We start from the raw sequence: 21,959 nt of genomic DNA, 5'->3' as shown, positions 1-21,959 counted from the left end.
CAGGGAGCAACAATGTTAGTAGCTCTTTCTCTCTCCCAAGACTGAGAAGCTAAGGTAGAAATTGGGGATACCTTTGTTTCTCCGCTGCTGTCCGACTCAGACACCTGATACGTAAGGTCCGTTTCCTCAAAGCCCGTAGCACTCATGCGCTGATCGCTGGTTGGGTCCGACCGAGGAGGGGAGTCAGGAGAATTCAAGCATGTCTGGATCAGTGCCTTGCCCGTCTCGCTGGTGATCATTGGCTGCAGTTTCCGTGTGGCGAAAGTGTAGACGTGGCCTGTCTCACTGGCCACAAGTAGCAACACTTGAGTGCCCGTAAGGGTGGAAAGTTCATAGGCCTGTGATAAGAAAAAAAAGAAAGATGGTGAAGGAAAGTCAGTCAGGAGCACATTCTGAAAAATGTCACTAATAAGAAGAGAAAGTACAACTGGATTCATCTCACAACAGGACATAAGATACCCTTTTAGATTGATTATGGATTACATAATGAAGTTTGGCATTCAAGAAACTACAGTTAAACCATGGCTGGGAATATACATGTTTTTAACCAACATGGACTTCTCTTAGGTTTCATTCTTCAATACTTTAAAAAATAATACTAAATGACTAAGTCAGGATCTACTGCAATGTTTGGGTAGTTCTGGATAAATTATAGCTTTCCTACTGTATTGCTGTACTAGGTGCAGCAGTAGCTGACCTTGAATGAATGTCAGAAACCTACGTAGAGTCAAACCGAGTTACCATGTGGATGAAAGACCATGAAGAAAATGCAGGGCTAAAGACTAGACCGGGAAGTTAAATAACAGCAATAACCTGGAGATTGATAACTACAAATCACTCCTGTATTACTGCCAAAAAAAAATATATGGAAATCTCCATGTAGCTACTTAATAGCTGACCTTGACTCCAATGAGGCTTATGTTCATTTAAAACAGCAAGCTCTCTGAAGTATAAAAGACACATGAAATACTGAAAAATTATAGCCCTTATGATTCAGGAAGTAGACAACTGCATTATTCTGCAATTAGGAGCAGAAAGTCACAGTAGTATCATTCACAAGCATAGCTCCTTCATTTTGCAATCTTAAAATTCCATTTCAACAATTCTAGGTCTGTATAAAGGTAGTTCTTGATTTATGATCACAATTGGGATTGGAATTTCAGTCGTAAGTCAGTAAGTTGAACCATCATGCGACTGGACTCGATTTTGTGATGATTTTTAGCACAGTCATTTAGCAAACTGTGATCAAGTGACTGTAAGATGCTGCAACCAGTCATAAATGGAAGCTGGTTGCCAAGCACTCTAACTACCATCACAGGACTGTGGAGGTGATGCTACAGTTAAAAGTGCAAAGGTTGTAAAGCACATTGTTGAAGGCAGTCATGCCTTTCAATCATCTTTAACCAAACAGCTGTAAGCTGAGGACTACCTGTGTATAATGGCATAGTTCGTGTGATGTGTTAATTTTGCTTTGTTCTTCGTTCATTACAAACATCATAATGCATGGTATGCTAAGCCCACAATGTGGCTTTTGTAGCCTGAGGCCTCCAGATCACACAGCCAATGAAATCAACTACAAGTCTCAAAAGCTTGTGCATTAACAAATGCACTGGGTTAAATAACCACAAGATTTCCTATTGGTTAAAAAGGTAAAATAGCCAGTTATATTTCAGAAAACTACCCAATAGAATGCACTACGGATAAAACTTTATGTAAAGCTTAATATAATCTAAAGTCTATCATTTTGAGTTTTTTTTACAGAATATTGATCCAGAGAGTTGAAACCAGATTTGGTGGCTGAGAAGACAATACTAATTAGTAACTGCATTGAAATAAAAACGGGTAGCCAGCATATCAAACCACAAATCTATCTCTGATCATAATTTTATTTCCCAACCTGGTTCTTTCCAGTTGTTGTTCTTTTTCCCAACAAAAGCTTCCCCTGTGCTTTCTGTTAACAAGTTATGGCAATCATACAAATCTAATACAATCGCATAACCTGTGAAAGTTATGCTTGATTATAGCAAACGTTGCTCCACTTTTTAATTCCAGGATGAACACTCAGGCTAGAGATGCATTCCTGAAAATGGGAAAGTAAAAAAAGAAAATATTAAAAATAAAGTGTATGCCCCAGGTCTTTCATATGGGGCAAGAATACATGATGAGGCACCTACGGTATTATATCTGATGCTCAAAAGTCAAATTCCGGTGGTGAGAAAAAGCATATTCCATTAATGCCAATGCTGTTTTCAGAAATACACAAGTTGAAGGAGAGACGCAATGTTTTAGCTAGTCTGTGTGTGGAACGTAGTGCTTGGCTGCCCCTTGAATGGGATGGTTCACTCAGGAATACATAGAGTGGCTTTTGTAATCAGAACTGAGGAGATTTTGCACGGTCAATTGGAGGCCAGGAGCTCCAGCAATTAAGGCCCACCTCAACATAGCACAGTGCTAAAATTAATTCCATGACATAAACTACGGTCTTTGCTTTCTGGACAGGAAAAAACTGTCTAGGCTTTACCTTATGCTTTTACTTCTTTGAATCTCGACTGGGAATATAATTCTGCAGGTCTCCTGCGTGAGCAAGCGGTTGGACTAGATGACCTCCAGGGTCACTTCCAACTCTGTTACTGTTTACTGCTTTAGCATTCAAGGATAAATGCATCTACAGCTTTAGCATTTTGGACAGTTAATAATCTTGCCGTGATCTTGTAGGCCAAAAAAGGTGGGAAAATAGGCATGAGAGTTTCCAGTCAATGATGATATACAACACAGATGTTATCATACATAGTAGGACCATCCAGCACAGTATTGCTATTCAGAACAACAACCACAACCTAGGAATTCAAGCATAAAGCCTTTTGGAGTAGAAGATGGATCTTCTATATGCAATCGATGTGCTCTGCTACTGAACTGTACTTCCTTATTTCCTTGGGTAACAGAAGACAGGCTGAAGAATTACCAACTGAGTGCTAATGTTTAATGGACACTTTACTGTCAACCATCTGGCCTGTATTTCCCAGGAGTGATTAAAGGATTAGGCACATCCTGAGGAAAGCAGAATATTTCCAGGAGGCACTGCTCTTAGGCTAGATGAAGGGATTTGGAATATGAGGTGGGTGGCCATTATTCATCAGGCTATGTTTGCAAAAGTGCCTTGGACATGGCAGCTGATGTAAGACACAAGTACTGGATAGGGGGGAGCGTGGCAGTAGTACCTGGGAAAAATATGTGGGTGTCCTTGCCATCCCAAAAAAACATGAACTAGAAATGTAATGTGCCTGCTAACAAGACAAATGCTGTCTTGGAATTGCTTAAGAGAAACATGAAATCCAGATCAAAGGAAATATTTTTTCTTTGCTAATTTGTAAAGGTCAGACCCAGGGGTGAAATCTACTTACCTTCGCTCCCTGTTCGCAAATATGAGCGTACGTGCCACCTCCATGCATGCGCAGGACTTTCTGTGCATGCACAGTGTCAAAAACGGATGTGGTGACATCCGGGCGGGTGGGCGGAGCCTGCTACTGAGCATGCCTGCAAAAGTAAGTAGAACAGCAAGAGGGGGGGAATCTGCTGTGCCACGTGATTTATATTAGTTAGAAAGTTAGAAAGCAGAATTTCCTGCTAATATAAATTGTGCGTCATAGCTGGTCGTCGGAAATACCGGTTCCCTGAACCGTTAGCATTTTTTTACTACCAGTTCAAGAGAACCAGTAGCATTTTTTACTACCGGTTTGAGTGAAACAGTAGCATTTCACCCCTGGTCAGACCCTATTTGACTATGACATCTTGATCTGGCCATCACTGTTCAAAAAAGACCACGGCAGATACAAACAAGCCGAAAGAAGGATTACCAAGATAGTGAAATATTTGGAAATCAAACTCTGTGAAGAACAGTTAAAGGATAGGACTATGTTTAGCCTACAGAAAAGACAATTAAGGGGAGATATAACCACAGACTTCAAATATATGAAAGGCTGAAAAGTGAGTGGATTTACATCTAATGTTCCCGAGGGCAGGACCAAAACCAAAGGATTACAAGAAAGTTCAGGGTAGATACCAGAAAAACATTTAGACTTTACAATTCATCAGCCAGTGGGACCAGCGGCCACATGACATGGAGAATTTACTGTATTTGAGGTCTTCAGAGACTATGTGCATCTGTCAAATATGCTGTAGCACAATGTTTCTTAAAGTGTGGTCTGAGGAATCCTGGAGGTCCTCCAAGACCTTCTCAGGGCTCTCCGAAATCAAAATTATTTGCCAGACATTGAAGATATTAGCAGAAATTTAAAGCGATGTCACTCTTCTCATTATTATTTTATATTTGTTAAAAATGTAACATATGGAATATTTCTCATGAAAAATATTTTACATATTACATATTATAGTTAATATCTAATGAGTTTAATATTATTTTTATATGATTCAATAAATAGTCTACATATGTTCAGTTCAGTAGTGGGTTGCAGGCAGTACGCCCCGGTACGGGCGTACCGGTGCCTCCTGGGAGCACTGGATATCGTTCCGGTACGGTGCTCCGGGGGTCCCACCTGCCCGCCCATCCTCCTTACCTGTATTTGAACTCTTTGGCGCTTCCGCACACACGCACAGTGCATACAGCACCTGCGCAACACTCCGCAAAGCAGCTAGAGTGTTGCAGAGGCATCGCAGGAGGTAAGGACGCATGTGCACGTGCTGCGCGCATTCATGTGGTGGATGTTGGGCCCTGTTGCACCGTACTGGTTGCAACAGGATCCGGAACCCACCACTGGTTCAGTTTAAATTTTTAATGCGGTAAATATTCATAAATATAACCCAAACAAAGACTCTTGGGGGTCCTCCATAATTTTTAAAAGTGGGAAGGAGTTCTGAGAGCAAAAGGTTTAAGAAACAGTGCTGCATTGAATTCCATATCGAACATGGGTTGGACTAGAACAGGGGTCCCCAACCTCCTGGCCACAGCCCACTACCAAGCCATGGCCCATTCAGAACTGGGCCGCAGAAGAAATGGGTGAGTGAGCATGTGTAGCTTCACTTGCATGTGCAGTGGTGGGCAAGTGCATATGCACAACTTCATTTGTGTGAATGGCAGCCACGCATGCCCACTGCTTGCCCAAATGGAGCCGTGCCTATGCCATAACCCCCGCTGCTTGCACAGAACCATCCCCTTCCCCCCACCATTAATCCACAGAGCCGGAAAAGTTGGAGACTGTTGGGTTAAATAGCACCTACAGTAACTTTAAATGTGATTATCATGGGCCTCTCTGGAGTTTTATCCTTTGTTTCTGAGGGAGATTTATTGTGATGTCCTTTTTCCTTTCTCTTTTTTGTTTAGGTTGATATTTGTTGTTACATGTAAACCATAGTCCTTCAGAACTGCAATGGATTTTTAACTATCATCACATAAATCAAATTACGGTTAACAAAAGAAATAAAATAATGCAATTAGAAACAAAACCCAAACCATAAAAATTTATACGAGTACACAAATATTTACTAACATAAAACGCATAAACTATGAAGAACAAAGAGATGGCTATAGGTTTTTCATAGCATAAAATTTCAAAACTGAACTCTTATTCTGATTAGTAGTTATGTTGGATGATTCCCATCCTGGAAGCACTGAGCTAACTCACATTGAACAAATGTGTAGTTCCTTTCCAATCGGGACAAAATATGCAGTTCTGTTGGATTTAGTGCAAATCAGGGTAAATGTCCGAGGAAATAACTGAGCAATTAGAAACCTTGGAACATACTGTATTATAATTATAAAGTGCTGGCCATACAGAATTGCTTAAAAGGCCACAACGAACAGTACTTATTTTCAAATAATGGCATCCAGAAATAAGCAAACTTACAAGGCTATAAAGGTAACAGACCAGGGGTGAAATTCAGCAGGTTCTAACCAGTTCTGGAGAACTGGTAGCGGAAATCTTGAGTAGTTCGGAGAACCAATAAATACCACCTCTGACTGGCCCCAGAGTGGGATGGGAATGGAGATTTTGCAATATCCTTCCCCCAGGAGTGGGGAGGAGATGGAGATTTTGCAGTATCCTTCCCCTGCCACACCCACCAAGCCACACCCACAGAACCGGAAGTAAAAAAAATGACTTTCACCACTGTAACAGACCACTGGAAAGACTTTCAAAAGCTACATAAACCATTTCCTCCCTACGTGCTGAAAATCTGCTGGATAAGATCTGCTTATAGGCAGCCCTAGAAACCATCTAAGAAAAAAGAATGTCACCTTTTGGGATAGTTTATTCCAATCTCAAACAACATGCACCATTTAAGAACAATCAAGAAATTCTTCTGAAAGCTCAGTGGATAACTCTTTTAGTTGTTTGAATCAAGTCTCACCGATCCCTTTGCCAAACAAAATAGATTTCCTTCATCATCTATTTGACAATCCTTCAAATATTTGAAGTCAGCAACCCTACCATGCCTTCCTTGCATCTTCTCCAAGCTAAACATACTCCAACTTTGTCAATTCTCATGACAAATATTAGAGGAACAAAGAGAATGCTATGCATGGTCAACATTACACCAATGACTAATATTATCAACACTGATGGCAACCTCACATGGGGCTTTCTCTAATGTACCCAGAGAAGCAGAGATTGCAAAGAGGGGTCTTCTTTGTGAAAACCATGGGCTCTTCCCCTTAGTTACAATGCCTCCCTTATTTTCCTGAAGTGCAGCAGATGCAACAAGAAGATATAAATATAGTAGAAATAAATAAATATAAACTGTTGAACAATGCTCTTGTCTCATAAGCCTCAGGCCATTTATTGGCCCATTCACTACTTCTCTAAAACAATAATGTACAAACCAAAGCATTATGCCTTATCTTTGCTTATTCTCTTTATCTAGCTGATTCCCTTTAAATAAAAGAAACAACTTGCTAATCCAAGCTGCTGACATAAAAGGATGCAGATACACAGGCATAAATACAAAGCTAAGATAAGATAGCAGCTGTGATCCAAAAGCAACATAGTGGGCATTACATCCTCTTACTCTAAAAATCCCTAATAGTATATTGAAGGATTGCTCAGAACCACCAGAATATGGTCCTGGAGCCCAAAATAGAAGGGAGAAATTGGCAGAATTTAGGGAAATGGGTACCTTGCTCAAGTAGCACTACTCTACCCAGATCACTTTCAGATGATGCCCAAAACATTATCAACATTGAGGGAGATACGATTATTCACTATACATATCAGAAGTGGTATTCTACTGGTTCAGACCGGTTCGCCTGAACCGATAGCGGAAATTGCGGGTGATCCCGCCCACTCCACCCAGCTCTAGGGCATCCCATTAAGGCCCTTTTTTCGCCAAAAGCACATGCGCAGAAGGCTGTGCGCTCACTTTTGCAAACCGGTAGGGAATGTAAGTGAATACCACCCCTGATACATATGTGTCTACGTTAAAGAGTTTGAGAAAGAACATAATTGCATGTGCATACAAAAGCACTAGTCTCTCTGGCCTTTTCCTGATACTACAACTAATTTGAAATATAAACAGTGATTTTGACACATCTATGAAGGTAACTTGTGAATGTTCCATCGGAAAGATCCCACAATGAACCATTCTGTTCTCAGAAGAGCTGTTTTCGGAACACCTCTAAAGTGGTCTTACCCTAGAATACGTTATTTCAAATATTCAAGAAGTGATCCAAAATAATCCCAACTATTTGTAGAATTCTTACAATGTGCATTTTGGGCTTAGACTATTTTCCTAACACTTGGGAGTGGCCTGGTCAGGGTCAAAAGATCCCATGATAGAATCGTTTCCACACTCATAATTTTAGAAATTTCTATAGTTCTGAAAAATAGATAGACATCGAATTTAAAGAGAGGGAGGGAGAGAAAGAGGGATGGAGAGAGAGAGACAGAGAGACAGAGAACTCCTTTTGTTGTATTGCTACTCCATCAGTGTTTTACCTATGCTGTGGTTAAATTTCAGGCTGTTATTTTCAGTCCACTTGTCTAATAATTTTGAATATTATTTCCTCTGCAACCATATTAATATCCCACCCATTTATGTGCTATCTGCAGATTTGATAAACAAAACATTAATGACCATGTCAGGTATAGATATGCAAACTAGATATGCCAGTCAGCCTATTCAACAAGAGTCAGTTTGGTCTAGTGGTTAAGGTACCAGGCTAGAAAACAGGGCTGCGAGTTCTAGTTTTGTCTTAGCCATTAAAGCCTGCTGGATGACCTTGAGCCAGTCACCCGTCTCAGCCCAATTCACTTCATATGAGTTATTTGTAAAAATAATGTCGGGAAATAAACAAATAAACAAACAAAACAACACAAAACAAAACATAACTTGCTGATCAGAATGTGACAAGCTACTTTGTCAAATGCTTTGCTAAAACCAAAATCTATTATATACATACCATATTTTTTGGAGTATAAGATGCACATTTCCCCCCCCCCCCAAAAAAGAGGGAGAAAATCTGGGTGCGTCTTAAACACTGAATACAGCTTTTTTGGCCTCCCGAACCCCCCACCCTTCACAAAAATGGACGTGGAGAGGGTTTTGGAGGCCTGCAAAGTGGTCCTGGGGACTGGGGAGGGCAAAAACGAGCAAAAAATGGGCCATTTTTGCTCCCCCCTCCCAGCCCCCAGGAGTACTCTACAAGCCTCCTAAAGGCTATGCGTGCCCTGTTTTTGGCAAAAAAAGGGCCCATTTTGCCCCGCCCCCCCGGTCCCCAGGACCACTTTGCAGGCCTTTCAAACTCTCTGCATGCCCCATTTTTCACAAAAAATGAGGCGTGCAGAGGGTTTGGGAGGCCTGCAGAGTGCAAAAACTTTTTTTAAAATTTACCTCTTCAAAATCTTGGTGTCTTATAGTCCGGTGCGTCTTATACTCCAAAAAATAGGGTAGTATGCCCAGAGTCTAAGGAAGTTACCCAATGGAAAAATAAAGTAATAACTATTCTAGCAAGACTTGTTCTTTATACACTTTCATGCTACATTTTGCCATTTATGACGATATTTCACACATTAGTAAAGGTGGTTCAGACATTATATATGTACACATGTGTTCAGCCATAACATCTTTCTGTAAGTATATTTATTTTAAAGGAGAAGGGGAGACAGTATTAGCTCTCATTCAGATTATCTACCAGATTGACCATTGGCTTACCTGAAGGGTCATTTTTTGTACGCTGCGAGGGGAGTCCAAGCATGGGTTAAACTCAGCCAATCTGCCCAGGGCTGATTTGAAACTTTAGCCATGCCTCTGGGGTTGCCTTGACTTGCCAGATTTTCAATGAAGGCGTGGAACTGTGCGTGTTGAAATGTAATCTGAAGAATGTCCTTAGAAAGTCCAGAAAATGTAGTCTGCAGCGAAGAAAGACCCCAGGGCAGGGTTGGACTCTCCTCGCAGCGTACAGTGGAGATTGAGGGGCCAAATGACCCGAGGGAGCTGGGTCCCCCTCCCGCTCAGACAGACATTCAAACAGGTCACCGTGATCAGCCATTGAGGGCCCGGGGCAACCTGGGGAAGGTGCCTGCCCTTCACTTTCGAAGAAGGTGGGTCTTTGCTCTGGCCTAGGTTCTGGGGAGGAATCCCTGGGAGGAAACCGATTAGAAGCCTGTGCCTGCTGCTGGGCCTTGTGGAATTGTTTCTCCAAGCCTTTTGGCACCAAAGGGCGTCCTTATCAAGGCCTGGCCCCGGTTATTTAGCTTGCCTGGTGTAGGGCTTGCTGGCCTTAAGGGCCTCCCTTGCCGCCTTGCTAGCCTGCCTGGGAAGAACCCTGCTGGTAGAGGGGCTTGACTGGTTAGTATTCCCAGGGTCCTGATCCGCCATTGTGTCAATCTGGGTAACTGGAAGGAAGCTAGGGGCTCTTCACTCACCACTTTTTTTTTTATACACATAAGCACATCAATAGAACACATAAACACATTAACAAAAATAACCACATAACTTAAAAAAAACATAGGAACAATAAGTTCCATCGTATATCATACAGCAGTTCCGAATCGTTTTCTTTGCAGTTAGTGTTTTCCTTTCTATACATTTCTATCTTGCGTTCGTAATCTCGTTACTCATTATCCATTTTTATATACATTTCTTTATTTATTTATACTTAGCTACTTATGATCAAGTATTATTTACCTATATTGTGCTTTATATTTTTACTGTCATCTATTCTCTTACATGCAGTTATAGGTATACATTCACATAGTTATTCTTTTTCTTTGCCATTCTTATATTATTATTATTCCATTTAAAAGGGTATAAGGTATAATTTGGAGTGAATCTCTTCACTCACCACCTTGGAGACCCCGGGGTAGAGTCTTAGCGCTCCCGAGGTGGAGACACTGAAGGCAGCAGTTAGAAGAGAGAGAGAGAGAGAGAGAGAAGCAGGCAGTAGATCTGGTGTGAGTCAATCACTCCCAGCACCAGCGCAGATCCTCTAATCAGGAATCTGACTACTGAGGCTAAGGGAAGTCTCGAACCGCAGGAGGCAATCCCAAACAAAGACCCTGCTGGAGATCCAAACAAGTGGTTTGCTGTGGCGATCTGCTGTGAGCGGGGCAGTAAAATGGCACCGGCAGGCAGGAAACGCGGAAAAAAGTAAAAAACAAAATGGCGGCCGTGCCAAAAAATGTGATCAAAATGGCCACCGGAAGCAAGAAAAAAGCCTGCCGAGGTTCCAAGCCAGCAGCCGGCTCCCCAGCGAGGACAGAAAGCAGCAATGAAAAGCCCTGTCAGAAAAAAGGGATCGTGCGGGTGAGAAAAACAGTGCGATCACGTGGGCATCGACATTCCAACCCAATTTTTTTGCATCAAAACTAATTCTGGGCTGATAAACTGTGATAGCCCTTCTCCAAATTGGAGTTTTCCAAATGCATTGCAATTGTACCGTATTCCAGTCAACATGACTGATGTCCAAGTGAACAGGGAATTCTGGGAACTGTAATTGAAACACATTCCAAGGTTATCACTGCCTCTAATCCTCCATACAATTCTTCTCCTTAAAATTGTGCAAGACTGGTTCTAACGGCACAGAAGTGAGACATGTTATTTTGTACTCAGAAAGACTTTTATTATTCCAGTTAATCCAACTTCCAAATACCAAGCTAAATCTTAAATTTAAACTTCTTCCCCAGCCATTTGATTCTCTCTTTCTATCTACCGTATTTTGTCCTGATTATCTTGCAGCTAGCAGCAATCTTCCAAACTTCATTACTTTCCAGGTCAATTAATCAAATAAAAGAACACCAAGGATCAATAGCACAGCACAGTGCCAATGAGCATTCTAATGTCCCTATTACCATTAAACAGCCACTTCCTATATCAACTATTGCAATTTTAGGTTCACAACGAAGCCTGGAAAATAGCAGACAATAACATTTTTTCCCCAAAGATTGGACAACCATTTGTATGGTGTGGAATAAGATTTCTGCCCTTGGCAGGGGATTGGACTAGAAGACCTCCAAGATTCCTTCCAACCCTATGATTCTATGAGTTGCATAGTATGAATATCTTTAATATACATGGCAAGACCTCACATCATTGTCTATTATTGCAAAGTTTTAGTGTTTTTATGTAAGATTTCACGAGGTTTTGACATTATTAGATAGCACAAACAAAGTGTGACTGCCAAAGTTTCATGAAATTGACAAGATTCTGACTTTTATAAATACAGGTAGTACTCGACTTAACAGTAGTTCATTTAATGACCATTAGAAGTTACAACAGAACTGACAAAAGTGACTTATGACCATTTTTGACACTTACGACCGTTGCCAGACACTTGGCAACTGACTCACATTTATGACGGTTGCAGTGTCCCAGGATCATGCAATCTCCTTTTGCGACCTTCTGACAAGCAAAGTCAATGGGGGAAGCTGGATTCACTTAACAATTATGTTGCTAACTTAACAAATGCAGAGATTCACTTAATAACATGTGGCAAGAAAGATCATAAAATGGGGCAAAATTCACTTAACAACAAAAATGTTGGACTCAATTGTAGTTGTAAGTTGAGGACTACCTGTAATTGGCTGGAAAACTTGACATACCCTGTTCTAATCTATAAACCTAACTTTACATCTAAAATAGCTGGATCCACACATTATATTATGTGAAAACTACTAGAGGTAGTCCTCAATTTACAACCGATTTACAACCAGTCACAGGTCAGAGACTGTTCCAAGTTACAATTACCCAAAAAAAGCTGTTTATGGTCACACACTCCCATAGTCACATGATCTCATTTGGGCACTCGGCAACAAGAACACATCTATGGCCCTTTGCAACATCCCTTGGTCATGTGACAGCATTTTACAATGGCTTTGCCAAAAATCAGCACTTCTGATTTTCAGCAAAACAATGGATTCACACCTACCATCGCAGCATTGACTTGATCGCCATATCATTTGCACTTACAACCATAAAGCTTATTTAACGACGGTGACAAAAAAGTGGGTCAGTCACATGATGGACCTGTCTTATTACTATTATAACATACAAAGATAATTATGGGCAGGCTCCATTATGATTTTACATTGAGGATTGCATGTTCTAAAACTCTCATCGTAACCTTTCAATAGGCAAAATGGTCATTGAAAAGCAATCATTTTTGAACCAAAGTTCCTCAAATGGGCTAACTTACAGAAAGGTGTCCAAAATACGACATCCATGACTCCCAATGGAATGAAATATGGAAAAGCTGTGGTTGCTTCTGTGCTACTGGGTGCTGCTGTGCTCACATGATCTTCATTTTCAATTTTCTGTGACAATTTCAGTCAGTCTCATAACCCTTCACTCCCTCCCCAACTCAGCAGCAGCCATTTACCTGACTGATGAGAAAGAAAAGGGAAGGGGATAGATGAGGGAGGGAGGGAGGATATCCCATGCTCCCTGCAGATTCCCACAAGATAACTCAATGGGGAAGCCAGCAGGCAGTCAGAAGCTGTTCCTACTCCTATTGCTTTTTTTGTCTGCCTTTGATCATTCTTTCTCTCTGTTTAGATAAGGAAATAATCTCTGAAACAATGACCGGAAGAGGCACAGGTTGTCTAGAATTATGCCAAAAATCAAATGAACTGCAGTATCTTTTAGCACTATGTGTGAATCCAACCATTCCTCCTATTCTTCTGCTTAGGTCATGCATATTAAATACAAAGAGCTACACTCTCCAGGACCACCATCAACAAAGATAACAAGCATGAAGCCCCATCCAATAATGACCTTCTCTGAATTTCACAAGAGCTTTGCTCTCATCCAAATCATTTACTGTAGATCTTTTGTCCTAAGACCAAAGCAACTGGCGGGAGAAACACAGTAACACACTACAACTGACAGCTTGCACAGACCATCATTCAACAAAAGGAAGCAGACAAGGTCAGAGAGCAGGAAAAGGGCGTTGGTACTTACCTGATACGCCTCTTCTCATAGTGGGGGGAGGAGTATCCAGAATGGGTTGACTTTGTCCTCTCATGATTGGATGAGTCAGATAAGCTCTTTGGGAAACGCCCCCTGGCCAGCAGGACTACCCATTATTTTGACGAAGAGCTCCATCCGACTCGTTGCACCATTCACTCCAGACTCTTAATTCAGTTCTTAGCTTTTATCATCTTCAACATCAATATTTATATAACCTCATAAAACAATGAACATAAAACTTAGTCGTACAAACATAGTCAGGGAGGGACTGGATACTCCTCCCCCCACTATGAGAAGAGGGGTATCAGGTAAGTACCAACGCCCTTTCTCCATAGTGAGGGGGGAGGAGTATCCAGAATGGGACGTACCAAAGCCTGCACGTCCCTAGGGAGGGAGACCCCAGAGGCCCCATGTCCCCCGCTCATGCCAGTTGAGGCGTGGGCCCCGCCCTGTGAACCGCCTGCAACGCCCTGCGTCCAAAGAGGCTTCTGCTGGGGCAAAAGAGTCCCATTTATAGTTCCTAGCAAAGGGAGAGGGGGAAGCCCACGTGGCTGCCCTGCAGATTCCGGCCAGGGCTGTCTGCGTGGCCCAGGCCCTGGACGTGGCTGCGCTCCGCGTGGAGTGAGCTGTGATATGATTGGTGTCTGTAAGCCCTGCGATTGGTAAGCAGTGGCAACACAGGTTCGCAACCTATTGTGGTGGAAGTCACCCTGTTACCCAGGCCCCTATTTGGAAGGAGACAAACAGAGCTTCAGATTTCCTGTCTGGCCTGGTTCTCCTGAGGTAATCCTCAGAGCCCTCCTTACGCCCAGAGTGAGCCACTTCTTTCCCAACGGGTGGGAAGTGTCTGGACAGAAGTTGGGCAAATCAGTTCCTGGGTTTGATGGAAGCAGGAGCCCACCTTGGGGATGAAGGACGTAACCCCACTCTGTCTTGGTGGGAGAAGCAGAGATCCTCCCTGGTGGAGAGCTTGCAGTTCGTATTCTGCCTGGTGGAGGAGATGGCCACCAGAAAGGCCACCGTGAGAATCAGGAACTTAAGGGAAGCTCTTCGTAAAGGCTCAGATGGAGCGCCTATTGGAGCGTTCCCTACCCTGTGTAAGTCCCAGGAATGGTACCTGAACGCTGTGTGCGGTTTGGGGTTGGAAGCCCCCTTGAGGAATTGCCTGACCATATCTCAAGCGGTCATAAGGAGCCAGAATGACTGTTAGCTCTCTGTTTGTTAGATGCTGATCGGTGGGGGGGGGGGTCATCAGGTTAGCAGATGACCCCAAGCTGGCAGGAATAGCCAACACTTCAGAATACAGGCTAAAGATACAGAAGGATCTTGATACCCTTGAACATTGGGCACTACCTAGGAAAATGGGATTCAAGGAAGTAAGGTTCTACCTTTAGGCAACGAAGGTGAAGTGCACAGGTACAGAATACCTTGCTCCACAGTAGTAACTGTGAAGGGGATCTTGGAATCCTAGTGGACCACCCTTTAATATGAGCCAGCAGTGTGCAATAGCTGCCAGAAAACCCAACACAGTTTTTGGCTGCATAACCAGAGGAATAGAATCAAGCTCTCGTGAAATGTTCATCCCACTTTATAAGGCCTTGGAAAGGCCACAATTGGAATTCTGCATTCAGTTTGGTCACCATGATGTAGGAAGGATGTGGAGGCTCTAGGGAGAGTGCAGAGAAGAGCAACGGAGGGGATCAGGGGACTGGAGGCTAAAGCCTATGAAGAACGGTTGCAGGAATTGGGTAGGTCTAGTTTACTGAAAGGAAGGACTAGGGGAGACGTGATAGCAGTGTTCCAATATCTCAGGGGTTGCCTCTGCGATGGTTTCTCACCTTTCAAGGGCTCCACAAGCCTCCGGTTGTGCTGCAGGGCTGAGAGTTGAGGCTTCTGCCTGCCTCCTCTGAGCTGCTGAGGGCCGCCATCTTGGACCACGTGGTTTCAAGATGGCCCCCGGCTCCAAATTCAAACAGCTCCTCTTTGCTGGAGCACATGGAAATGGCTTTTGCCTTTGCAGGCTTGCCATGCAGCTGCAGCTCGCCTCCCCCTGCCTCCCGCAGCTCTTTCTAAGCCTTTCTGGCTCTCACCTTATCCACTGGTGATAGCTGCCAGCACAGGTTTTCCAGGGTATTTTAGCTACCCTCGTGGCTCAACCCCTGAGGGGAGCAGAGGAGCGCTTCTGCTCCTGATTCGCCTCTGCATCAAGGGCTGCCTCTAGGAAGCATATATGCCCTCTCCTCCCGCCTGCCCGGCAAGGGTCCTCCCTGAGTGACTCCGTCTCACTCAGTGGCCAGGGCAGCATGCCGCCCCAGGGGGCTTGTGGCAGTCCAGTCCTTGCAGGAGGAGGCTGTGTGCGATGAAGGGAGGCAGGATTCGCCGGGTCCAAGTTTATTTTCCTTAATCCTTTGTAAATTACTGGAGGTCCAGAGTGGTGCATCCTTTCCTGAGGATGATGAGTCAGAATAATGGGTAGTCCTGCTGGCCAGGGGGCGTTTCCCAAAGAACTTATCTGACTCATCCAATCATGAGAGGACAAAGTCAACCCATTCTGGATACTCCTCCCACCCTCACTATGGAGAAGCAATATATCTAGCGGTTACTTGGTATATCTCCCTGTTCAGAAAAACTCACCTGTCACCGCACAAGCTTGTATTGAAAGACTCACATGCAGCCTTGCTGGGAAAACACTAAAGACCCTACTACTCCAGCAGTTCTCTTCCAACAATTGCCAATAGGGTGCTGCTGAGAAACTTCTATGCACTATCCCACCACTAAAACTAAGAAAATTTGATTTAAGTGTCATGACTACCAACAGCAATTATCCCAAGAAATATAAAAAATATGCAGAAAGTTAACAACTTCTGGTGAATTCAAGAATCACAGGGAATATCCAGAGTTATGCTCCCAAAATGTGTGGGATGGGATTTTGGTCTACTTAGGGGAGGGGGCAGGAGTGGGCTTCGAAAATTGCAACAATGGGTTCACTTCTCCGCTGCTAGGTGGGCATGGCCATAGTGGGCATGACCTAGGCGGCCACCTGCATCACGGCGGGGGAAGGCCTTTTTCACTCTTCCCAGGCTCCTGAGACTTTGCTCAAGCCTCCAGGAGGGCGAAAACTGCTTCCCCTGGGCTCCAGAGGCCTTCGGAGGCCAAAAACAGGCCTGTTCCCGAACTTCTGGTAAACCCATTTTTCACCCTCCCCAGGCTCCAGAGGCTTTCTTCGAGCTTTCGGGAAGGTGAAAACTGCTTCTCCCGGGTTCTGGAGGCCCCCCAGAAGCCAGAAACAGGCTGGTTTCCAGATTTCTGGAACCTCCATAGGCCCGTTTTCCCCTCTCCTCGAGCCTCCACATGAGCTCTGCACTTAGCTGGCATAATGAATGGGTTGCATGGAGACTCCTGGGACAGGCAGGGTGGGCATGGCCAGCCAGGGGTGGCATTTGGGGGTTCACTGGGCAGAATCCTTGCTAGAAGATCACCCGAACCCATGTGAACCCCCAGCAGCCCACACCTGGGAAGGGGGCTTATGGATAAAGTGAGTTTTTAAGCCTGGCAGAGGCTTAAGGCACCCATTTCATTCCACCACCACCCCTGAAAAAGGTGCCACATATTGCAAAACGGATACTAGAGAACAGATTTGTCATACTTCTGTTTTAAACCCTCACAAGGAGCCATGAGCAACATGCAGGTGAGATGATCACATGACACAGACAGATGAGTGAGTGGTTTGTCAGAGTCATGATGGGGCATTTCTCAACCATCACAGAAACAAAGTAGAATGACAGAGAAAGGAAGCTCCCACCCTCCTCCAAGCTGACCAGAAAAAGACAACCAACTGGAGGAACAGAAATGAAATTGTCGACTCTTCCTTTGCTGGTTTCCAACAAACAAGTAAAAAATAATAATTTTAGTGTAGTTGTCAAACAAATTTGATTATCAAATATTTAGCAATAGCACTTAGACTTATCGGTATATACCGCTTCATAGTGCTTACAGCCCTCTCTAAATGGTTTACAGTCACATATTGCCCCCAACAATCTGGATCCTTATATTACCGACTCGGAAGGATGGAAGGCTGAATCAATCTTGAGCCTGGTGAGATTTGAACTGGCAACTGCTGGCAATCGGCAGTCAGCAGAAGAAGCCTGCAATACTGCAAACTCACCACTGCGCCACCACAGCTCATTTACTTAGTCTTCAAAAGTTCAAAGCTTTCTCTGCCCACATTTCTCACCAAACCACTTAAGGCTGAATGAAATGCAAAACAGTCTGCCATAGCCAGACCAAAATAAACTGGGTGAGAATATGTCAGTGCAAAAAAGCAAGTGTTGTGTTTTTGCATAAAGAATGGGGCAAATGCAACTGACCATTATATTATAATTCATCCCTGCATAACATTCTGTCTCTAGCCAAAGCATTCAGATCATTTCAAGAACGCAAAGCAGGCAGCTTCTACTGTCAACGAATAAAATGGAAAAAGGAAAGCAAAACAGCAGTCAGAAGTCCAGCTTTCAGGCATGTGCCCTGGCTTAAGTTCATGAAAAAATATCTAGCCAGAATTTTTGCAAAACTTTATTCAACCCACAATAAAGATGAAAGTACTCTAAACTAAGGAAGAGATGCTCAGCTATGCAAATAGCCCAAAGCCAATACTTCTTGCCAATGGTTTTGTAAACAGATTTAGTAGCCAAGGCATCGGATTGGATACATTCAGGACCCTGAGCTATAGAAAATCAATCATTAGTTCAAGATACTTTGAGAACTTGCCAGCATTATTTCATAAGGTTGAGTTCTTAAAAATACACATGTGCTATCCATTTGAAGAATTCAGTTTCCAAGCACTGCTGCAGACTCCTCCAACTCACGGTAACTCATAGAAAGTAGTCGCAAAGGAAAAAGAAGCAAAGTGAGCTAAGCCCAGAATGGAATGCCAAAAGTAGAAGGAGCTGGTAAAACTAAGTCTGCATGAAATATTTAAATATAGCCATATTTAAAACAGCAAAGTATGTACTCTCACACGTTGAAATCAATGCAACATCATGCCTTCTCAGGGAACTCCTCACCATGTTCTGTAATGCAATGAACCTAGCAATCCTGGACACCATGGCCTTTTAACCAAGGGGCTCTAAAGTTTGTATTTTGCAGCCCATTGCAGTTATATGACTGCAATCCATCCATTTCAAGGAATCCTTAAAATGGCATTACTAGAGATATAGCAACACTGGATTCTGATACGTGCAAAAGTAGATGAGGCATTTTTATCCTAAGGACAATCCAATCAATGTGTAACAGTTTACCAGGTGTTCAAGAACCTTCCACTTCTGCCAATCCTGGGATTCTATACTTAAAAGAATTTTAATCAGGCTCATTATGGCGGCTAAACTGTGCTTAAGTTGATATGTAGCAAGCTGAGCAAGTTCAATCCTCATTGATTTAAGCAGCCAATTGTCCTTTCTAAGTAACCCAAACCTAATTATTTATTCTGTATCTCTCTACCCTAGGTGTTAAAAAGCAAAACAAAGTAAAGTACAGACATTGCTAACATGCTTGTGAAGAAGGCACAGAAGAGGCTGTACTTCCTGAAAATGCTCAGGAAGATAAGTCTATCTCAGCATCTACTTCTGTCCTATTATCGCAGCACCATTGAGAGTGTCCTGACATACGGCATTCTTGCATGGTATGGGAGCAGCTTTGCAGCAAACAAAAAAGCTCTACAGAGAATCATTAAAACTGCCCAGAATATCATCGGGCTCCAGCTACCAGCCCTGGATGACATCTTCGCATCTCGCTGTTCGAGGAAGTTACATAACATTCTCAGAGACTGTTCCCATCCTCCTTACAATCTTTTTAGGCTGTTGCCTTCTGGCAGAAGACTCAGAACAATTAAAACTTGGACCACACGTCTTCTGAATAGCTTTTATCCCAGAGCTATAATTGCACTCAACAATGAACTAAAGGGCTACCATCAGTGAGCTGTTGGACAGCACTACTTGGTCTGTTGTGTGGATGCTTGGGTGGTTTGGAGGTGGGGAATTTTTTGGTGTGTGTGGGGTGTCTGAGGATTATCATGTGTGTTTGGCCTGGTCTCTGGGTGTCATGTGAATTTCGTTGTATGTTTATACTGTGTATACTGTGTATATTCATACAATGACAATAAAGTTAATAAAATTAACTTTATACACATACACAAAACTACAAGCAACAAAAATAAATCATTAGATTTTTAAGGGCTTGATCAAACATGACAATCGTGTCCTTCACCCCCCCAAAGATGAAAGTATAGTCAGTCCTCAAATTATTACCATTCATTTAGTAATCATTCAAAGTTACACTGGCACTGAAAAAGGTAGTTATGACTTGTCCTCACACTTATGACCATTGGATCTCCACGGTCACACATGTACAATGGTTGCAGCATCCTTTAGTCATGTAATCTCTTTTTTTGACCTTCTTAGCCAACTTCCAACAAGTAACGTTACTGGGGAAGCCAGGAGGTCACAAATCATAGCCATGTGATGTCACACTTAACAACTATGAACCTTTTGTTCTGTGCCTTCCATGTTGTGTATCTTGAAAAGGAATAATGTAGTGGCTATGTCACTGTATATTGGTGGCAGGGGTAAAAATATACATGATCTATATAATGATCCAGAATCTAATACTGAGCAGAGATATCACTTTTTATGTACTTGTTACTGTTTCCTAAGCAGGCACAATTAAATCAAGAAATGTGCTTGTACATAGCAACTTAGTTGCTTCTAGACACAACAGGTGGCACACAAATCTAACAGATAAAATCCTACGGCACACTTAGAACACAAACCTAAAACCAGGTTTTTTTAACCAAATAAATCATTCCTCATGGAATTCTGGAAAAATGGGCTCTTGAATGGTTCTGAAAAAGCTGCATATTCTTCATGGTATTACTTCTTCAAGGTTGAATATCGACACGCTCACTACAGAAACGTTTAATTGCCAACGTGATCAGAGAGATCACCCAGTACTTTATGCAGCTATGCACAAATATGTTGTTCCTTTTCTGCTGCAATCCAATGTGATTTCTATAAATTGCCATATAATTTATAGCTATATAAAAAGAAAAAAATTCCCTTTCTGGTGACATCATGTACTTTTCTTGGCCAGAATACAGAAGTGGCTTTCCATGGCCTTTTCCCAAGATGGTCCCAGCTTCCCAGTCTAAGTGACAGCCCTGATATTCCCAGGTAGTCTCTAAACTGAGAACTAATTTGGCCTGACCCTGCTTAGCCTCGGAGCTAAAGACAAAGTCACCCAGGAGTTCCATCAATGGAGCCGTCATTCCATTTGTTGGCTTTTTATAACTTAACATGAAAAACAAAGCCGAATGTAGATGCTCAAGCATTTACCACCCAGCATTGCTTTTTCCCAGAAATCCCATTAAAGTTATATTCAGGCTTTCTATGGAAAGTTTGATTACGAGTCTACGGACCAGAGTTCATGCTTTTCATGGAATCCAGGAGCCTCAGTTGTTAAGGACCCCGTGTTTTACATTTAAGCCACTTAAGTTTAGCAACAGCAAAAGGATTATGTGAATGGAGTATATTTAAAGCCCAACAGACATTGCAACCTCATTTTCAACTGTAGAAAACTAACAGCCTTGATTTTTCAAGGTAAGAAACAAAAAACTTAAATTAGGCATAATATTTTCAAAACAAAGTTCACACCCTGCAAGATAACACTATAATCTAGGGAAAAACCAGAAAATCACTGTCCTGCCAACACATCCATTCTGCCCCACCTTGTATTACTCTGCAGCCCTTCCCCTTACCTCAAAATCAAAGGTAAAGTCCAGCTATTTTAGAGTATGGCCGAGAATTTTACACTCATATAGTTTATTCCATGCTGTGGCTCCTGCCACCTTGATAGCAGCCATTCCATTTGACTCTAAGAATAGTTCTGAGTCTTCACTATGAACAAACATTTTGAGAAATTTTCTCTTTTAGATCATAAGCTTGCAGGCAGGGTCTTAGCTATGCCTAATCATTTTTAGTTGCTTTGGAAACTATTTTGGTTTTTAAAATAAAACTGCCCAAGTACGTTGGAAAGCTAAATTAATCAACAGCATGAGATCTCCCAACTGTCGGTCATTCAGGGCAATACTAGAAAGGATATATTTGTCTTTTCTTCATCCTGGCAAGAAAGCTTCAAATCTTTACAAATTTGCACCCTTTCTTGAGTCAGGCTGAAGGCAACAGGTATATGCAAAATCATGACCTAACAGGTGCTGCTGCATATGTGCTCCTCCTCCATTATTTTAAGACTGGCAACACCACAACAGGGAGGATAACTGTGTGTACTGAACAGACCAATATTGATTCAAGACAAAGTATCTACAAATGACTTGTTGACCCACTATAATAAACAATGTATTGTAGCTGACTTGGTATATTACACTACTGTATGCCAGAGGTTTTCAATCTTTTTCATCTCACAGTACACAACTGACAGGTGGAACTTCTGTGTCACTAAACCAGAAGTCCCATGATGTCACTAATTGCTGAGAC

At 42.6% G+C, this 21,959-nt stretch overlaps 1 protein-coding gene across 3 annotated transcripts in view; it reads right to left on the bottom strand.

Moving 5' to 3' along the window:
• SRF (serum response factor) overlaps window positions 1-21,959 on the bottom strand; it is a 76,587-nt gene that overhangs the window by 50,038 nt on the left and 4,590 nt on the right. For all 3 annotated transcript variants that reach the window (XM_014069995.2, XM_087717665.1, XM_014069994.2), the window contains exon 2: window positions 72-338. In XM_014069995.2, the coding sequence (XP_013925470.2) occupies window positions 72-338 (267 nt within the window). The remainder of the gene's footprint in view (window positions 1-71; window positions 339-21,959) is intronic.

This window comes from Thamnophis sirtalis, unplaced genomic scaffold, assembly GCF_051295495.1.
Source record: "Thamnophis sirtalis isolate CommonGarterSnake01/CBP01778 unplaced genomic scaffold, rThaSir2_p1.2 scaffold_6, whole genome shotgun sequence".
In the NCBI taxonomy this organism is placed as follows: domain Eukaryota; kingdom Metazoa; phylum Chordata; class Lepidosauria; order Squamata; family Natricidae; genus Thamnophis; species Thamnophis sirtalis.
The sequence above is the reverse complement of the archived record's forward strand: the minus strand, read 5'-3'. Positions and strand labels throughout refer to the sequence as shown.